The sequence below is a fragment of the Pseudorasbora parva genome, chromosome 6, assembly GCF_024679245.1.
Source record: "Pseudorasbora parva isolate DD20220531a chromosome 6, ASM2467924v1, whole genome shotgun sequence".
In the NCBI taxonomy this organism is placed as follows: Eukaryota; Metazoa; Chordata; class Actinopteri; order Cypriniformes; family Gobionidae; genus Pseudorasbora; species Pseudorasbora parva.
Window position 1 is genome coordinate 37,763,437 of NC_090177.1, and position 6,257 is coordinate 37,769,693.

General features: G+C 41.9%; 1 protein-coding gene across 4 annotated transcripts in view; it reads left to right on the forward strand.

Moving 5' to 3' along the window:
- LOC137078976 (PDZ domain-containing protein 4) overlaps positions 1–5,962 on the forward strand; it is a 112,812-nt gene extending 106,850 nt beyond the window's left edge. For all 4 annotated transcript variants that reach the window (XM_067446851.1, XM_067446850.1, XM_067446854.1 and 1 more), the window contains one exon: positions 2,987–5,962. In XM_067446851.1, the coding sequence (XP_067302952.1) occupies positions 2,987–4,870 (1,884 nt within the window). In that variant the 3' untranslated portion in view covers positions 4,871–5,962. The remainder of the gene's footprint in view (positions 1–2,986) is intronic.
- Positions 5,963–6,257: the final 295 nt, after the last annotated feature.

The following is a 6,257-nucleotide window of genomic DNA, read 5'->3' on the forward strand; positions in this document are numbered from 1 at the left end:
ACACAACCTCAATCAGTGTGCCCGCCTGTCCATTTCATTTCCATTTTCTCAAACAATATCACATGACCACATTACACACACAACGTGCAGTATAATCTGGTCATGTGATATTGTTTGAGAAAATGGAAATGAAATGGACAGGCGGGCACACTGATTGAGGTTGTGTATTGTGGGATGTACACTACTCACACTGCCAATATTAAGATGTTTTATACAAAATTGGATTACTATGGCAGTGTGAGTAAATAATGAAGGAGTTTCATCTATCACACTGAAACTGAAGGCATTCTCGTTCTCAGTTGAAATGTTCATTTTTACAGATGTAAATAAAATAAGGTGACAAAGCTAACAGACTAAAGAGAGCAAGAAACTAAATCAGCAGACTAAGTTTAAATAAAGACAAAACTGATGATGTCTCAAAATCTTGACACTGTGAGCGAGTCTTTTTATTGATTGGTCCTAAACCTCATGGTCTGCCAACACGCTTTAACAACCAGATTTATCATCTTTAGCCTGTGTGGAAGCCATAGCAACAGTCCGTATCCCACTGGTAAATATTTAAATAAAACATAATGCAAACCCCCGAGGAATCACCCAGTTCATGAATACAAATAGACCACATCAACATTTGAAGTCTGAGGCATGTTTATGAAGTTCATTTAGCATGATGCTATATGACACCATACAAGAAAAACAAGGTAATCAAGATCTCAAAAAGTGCATCTTATATGCATATAATAATCATGATAAACTGATGAGGATTTTGAACCAAGCAAGATGATTTGTGTTTAATATAACATACACGTCCTATAGCCAGTGGAGATGAAAAAGCTTCATGACTATTGGTCTGAATAAAACCCATTTGGGTCCAGGCCATCTTTAATTTAATTCAATGTTTTCCTTTAGAAATCTGACATCTGTATTCATAAGGTTTGGCACAAAGTAAAAATCTAATTGAGATTCTTTAAAAACAACATCATTGAAACAAGAGATGAAAATAAGAACGAAAGGCCATTTGGGAAGTAGTCACTGATTCTACAGTTTTAGGATTTGGGGTCAGTAGCACACAAGTGTGTGTGTGTGTGTGTTATGGAAGCTCCAGATGGTGTGTGAGCACTTGGGCCAGAATATTCCCCAGCACAGGTGGCTCATTTGAGAAACCTCTCACGTTTAAATGTCTCCTACAACAGATGGGAAAAGACCCTACAATCAGTTACAGCATCTAAACTTGCGCTTACATGGACAAACACTGCCCTCTGCTGTTTAAACAGGGATATTTTAATGTGTTTGCTGCTGTTGACCAATCAGAATAATTTTTAGGGAAGTTTATTGGCACACGGTGTCTACGCTTTCAGAAGAAGATGTTCTCTAGAGCCTAAAGGGTTCTGTCAGACGCTTCATATAGAAACTTTTAGGGTCATTTTGTGATCTGTGCTGGCAAAATGAATTGGAATGAGCAAATAATAATAATAAAAAAGTTATTTTCACAATCTCTTAAAAAACCCCTAAAAAATAAGGTATGGTTTGTTTAAATCAGACAAAAAACACCAAATTTGGCTCACACCAAATCAAAACCCATTTTAAAGGGAAAACAAATTATGATTGCCAACCCCCCCATGATACCACAACATAACTGTTTGATTAACATTAATGAGACCGAGTATATACTGAGACCTACTGTACCGCATGGATCTAGATGTTTTCCCCCAACAATTAACCAAACATTCACTTAAGACATAACAGAACATGTTTGCGTAAATACTCACCATGACAGATATTTTGAAACAGTATAATTTCACGAGTTCACACTTGCAAATAATCAGATGTGTTTGTGTATTTGGCATGCTGTCCGAAGGGAGCGCTCAGAGCTCGGAATTTTGTCCTGAACCCAGAATACTACCCCAGGATATCTGATTAGGATAGTTACCAAGCAAGTGTGATCAGACAGGGTAGTGGTGGGATCAAGCCTGCCGCACTCGTGTTAAAAACTGAAGCAAAAACATCTTGATCGCCCCCAGGTGGTTGGTCCCAGTATAGGTCTAAATAACCCCCACCCCTCCATCTATTCTAATGAAACGCAAGACAAACTAAACACTCAAATCACACTTCAAATAAATTATTCCCCAAAGATGTCATTTTAGGCAGATTTTATTACGATGATTTCAAGTGTTTGTTTTTAAAAAAGTTTGATTTTAGTTAGTTATTTGTTGCTATAAAAATGAGGGTGTTATGTCTTGATTGACAGCTTCTCTAAACAAAGTTGTCACTGAGGCACTAACAGACTTTTTTCGGGAGGAGGTTGGAGGTAGGGTAATTACTTACCCTAATGTTGTTTGACACCCGTAAGACCTCCGTTCATCTTCAGAACACAAATGAAGATATTATTGTTAAAATCCGATGGCCCAGAAAGGCCTTAATTGACACCAATGTCATTTCCTCTCTCAAGACCCATAAAAGGCAAAATATCGGTCTAAAATCAGTCAAAATATCTCAAGACCCATAAAAGGCCCATAAAAGGTTTTTGGCCGATTCATTAACGGTTTGAATCTTTGTTTTGAAATCGGGCTATCACTATATATACTCACCTAAAGGATTATTAGGAACACCTGTTCAATTTCTCATTAATGCAATTATCTAATCAACCAATCACATGGCAGTTGCTTCAATGTGGTCCTGGTCAAGACAATCTCCTGAACTTCAAACTGAATGTCAGAATGGGAAAGAAAGGTGATTTAAGCAATTAGGGCCAATGAGGTCAATGAGAACCTTTCTGAGCCGTCGGATTTCAACAAAAATATCTTCATGTGTTCCAAAGATGAACGGAGGTCTTACAGGTGTTGAACAACATGAGGGTAAGTAATTATTTAGAGTGATTTCTATATAGAGGCCAATTGAACCTTTTCTTCTAAGAGTTTAGAAACATTTATAAAGTATTTTGCTAATTTTCTTCCTTTTTTCTTTTATTCCAAATCTCCATTCTTGGAAGAACGAGGCTGATGATCTGGATTTGGAGTTGAGTGTGGGCCTTGATCTAGAGGACTTGGAAAATGTCTCTAACTTACCCAGCCCTCAACACCGAAGGAAAGCTAGCTCCTTGCTGAGCGACATCGGTGGGATCAGAGCTGTTCAGCCCAACTTGTGGCACACTGCACTCAATAATAGCCAGGAGCTGGACAGCGGGGTGGGTCGCACAGATGAAAGTACGCGCTGTGAAGAGTCCTCCGAGCTGGCGGACGATCCCACCAGTGCCTGCACGACCAATGCCACCAACACACCCGGCAGTTTGCGCAAGTTCCGCGCTGCTCAGCACGGATGGGAATTTCATTACAGCAACGACTCGCTGCTGGGGCCAGATGGGGTGGGAGTGGCTGATCACGGGGTTCCCGAAACACTGGGCTCAGTGACGAGCAGAGTGCTGATGCCAGGTTTAACCGAAGAGGAATATGAACGTTACCGAGAGCTACTGGAGCTCCGGTGCCTTTACGAGAAGAATGGAAATGCACTTTTTCTTTTGGACGGGAGGAACCATGGCGCAGATTTTGCAGGAGGTCATCCCGTAGACATGAATTGTAACGAGAGCCTAATGCAGCACGAGATTGCCCTACTAGATGAGGAAATACGTCACCTGGAGTTTAAGTGGCGCAATGTTTTGCGGGCTCAAAAGATGCATCAGTTGCGCCAACGCTGCCTAAAGGTTTGGCCGGCTGATGAAGAGGACGATGAAGAAAAAGGAGCAAAGGCAAGGTGTGGAGGTGCAGAGGCGATCCACCACGAACTGTCAGATATCAACGAGATCCCGGAGAGGGAACGCTCTGATAAGGAGAGCACAAGCGCCTATAATACTGGTGGCGAAAGTTGCAGAAGCACACCTCTGGCGAGCGAGCGGCACCCTTCGCCCTCAGCGGCGGGAGATTCCAGCGCCTCTGCGACCATGCGGCCTCGGACGCCTCGGCACAGGACAAGCACGAGTAGGGAGAAGAACCTAAACGTGTCCCCTTCATCAGATGCCAAGAAAAGGAGTGAAGAGCCAGTGGACAACAGAAACTCTAATCAAGCTACAAGGATTCGGTCTTTATCTCGTAATGGCGGGGGTGGTAGGAAGGGCTTGGATGGAGCACGAAGGGGGTCCCAAGCAAGTGGGAGTCTCACTAACGGGATAGCAAAAGGGGGAAGGAGTGCAGAAAACAGTCCATACCTTTCCCGGCGCCACTGCAGTACCACACTGCCTCAACGCTATCAGAGTTGCATGCAGTTGAGGGACATGTCTACCATTGACAGTCCAGAAGTTAGGGACACCACTGAATTCCAGATTCCTACTCACTCCAGCACCATAACTTGCGCAAACCGAGAATCCACAGCTACTCCTGCAACTTCTTTGATTATGCCAAATACGCTGCCTCCATCTTCTCCTCGAATGGAGTGGAAGGTAAAGATCCGCAGCGACGGCTCGCGCTATGTAGCCAAACGTCCAGTGAGAGACCGCTTGCTGAAGGCTCGCGCCATGAAGATTCGGGAGGAGCGCAGCGGGATGACCACAGACGACGATGCGGTAAGTGAAATGAAGATGGGACGCTATTGGAGCAAGGAGGAGCGCAAACAGCAGCTTTTGAGAGCTCGCGAGCAACGGCGACGGCGCGAGTTCATGATGCAGAGCCGGCTGGACTTCTTGCGAGAGAAAGAGAAGGAGCAAGACTCTGGACCCCAGGGACAGGCTTCCATACTCGAGCTCAGCCAGAAAAAGAGCATGAAGAAACGCAGCCGACGCATCCTGGACAACTGGATCACCATCCAGGAGCTCCTGGCTCACGGGACCCGCTCAGTAGATGGGAAGAAAGTGTACAACCCGCTGCTCTCCGTGACTACTGTTTGACAATTGGAGCAACATGAAAAAGAAGGATATTTGGATTACAAAGTTTACCAATGATATGCTGCTGTCTGATAAAGATGCCTAGCAGTTTAATTGAGAAACAGTGAGGATGAATATAAATGTACAAAGACAAGTACAAGACAGAAAGGCAAAATGTCAAATGAATGTACATTTTTCACAATTAACATGAACTCTGGGACCAGCGCTCTGTTCCTATAAATTGTTTTTATGCTTGAAATTTCAGACTGTTACAGTGAAGTGGCGGTCTTGAGCATTTCCAAACCAGATAAATACATTTCTTTCTTTCATAAACACTTTTCAATCAAAGAACATTTAATGATGAGAGAAAAACAGAGCAACCAAAATTCATTCAAGTTCAATTCAGGGGCCTGTTGCATAATCAGATTAGACTAGTATTACAAGTTAGTCACGTCATTTTTTTCTTGAACACTAGTCGTAACTACTTTATATATATAGTGATTCTGTAAATCTAGGTACATTTTTCATCTTTTTTCAAATGTTTATATTTTAAATGATATTAATAATTTGTTACTCAATGTTCATGTTACAGGCCATTACAATATAATATTTTCTGTCTTGTATAGCTGAAAATCATGATTTCTTGTTTTTGTATAATCATTGTGTAATCAACATATTTTATTTTACTTTTCTTTTGTTAATATTTCATTAATTTCATTCATAAAAGCCCTAAATAGTCATGTTCCTAATTCCACAACACTAAATTGTTTAAAAATAACTTAAAAATGTGTCCATAAATGTTGTTACCATACCGTACTTATCATTAATTAACTATGTAAGGGTGCGTTCACACTTGTCATGTTTGGTTTGATTAAAACGAACCCCGGTGCGATTGCTCGTTTAGTGCGGTTCATTTGAACATGCTGTGAACGCTGCCATCCGAACCCTGGTGCGCACCAAACCTAAAAAGATGGGTCTCGGTCCGCTTCCAAACGAACTCTGGTGCGGGTTCGATTGATATGAACACAACACCGAACAAAGACATGTAAACGAACCAAAAACAGGACGTGATGTCACAAAGATGCGACGCAGAATCAACTGATTTGATGACGCGGACAAACAAGGAAGTGCCTCATCAATATTTGGTCCAATGAGCATGTTTCGAAAATGCTAGAAAAAACGCACAAAAAGCATACCTGGTTCTTCTCATCAAAGGACCTGCGTTGGACATTTGATGGTACAGACGACGAAATTGCCGTCTCATTTCTCCATACAACGGAGGATATCCTGCTACTGTTTTGAATGTTTTGAACATTTTATGAGGTCTCAGCAGGTAAAAATAATGCCATATGTACACGCATAAAATGATGGCGTTTAATCCAGCACACAGCATTTTGAATGTTCGGTAAGC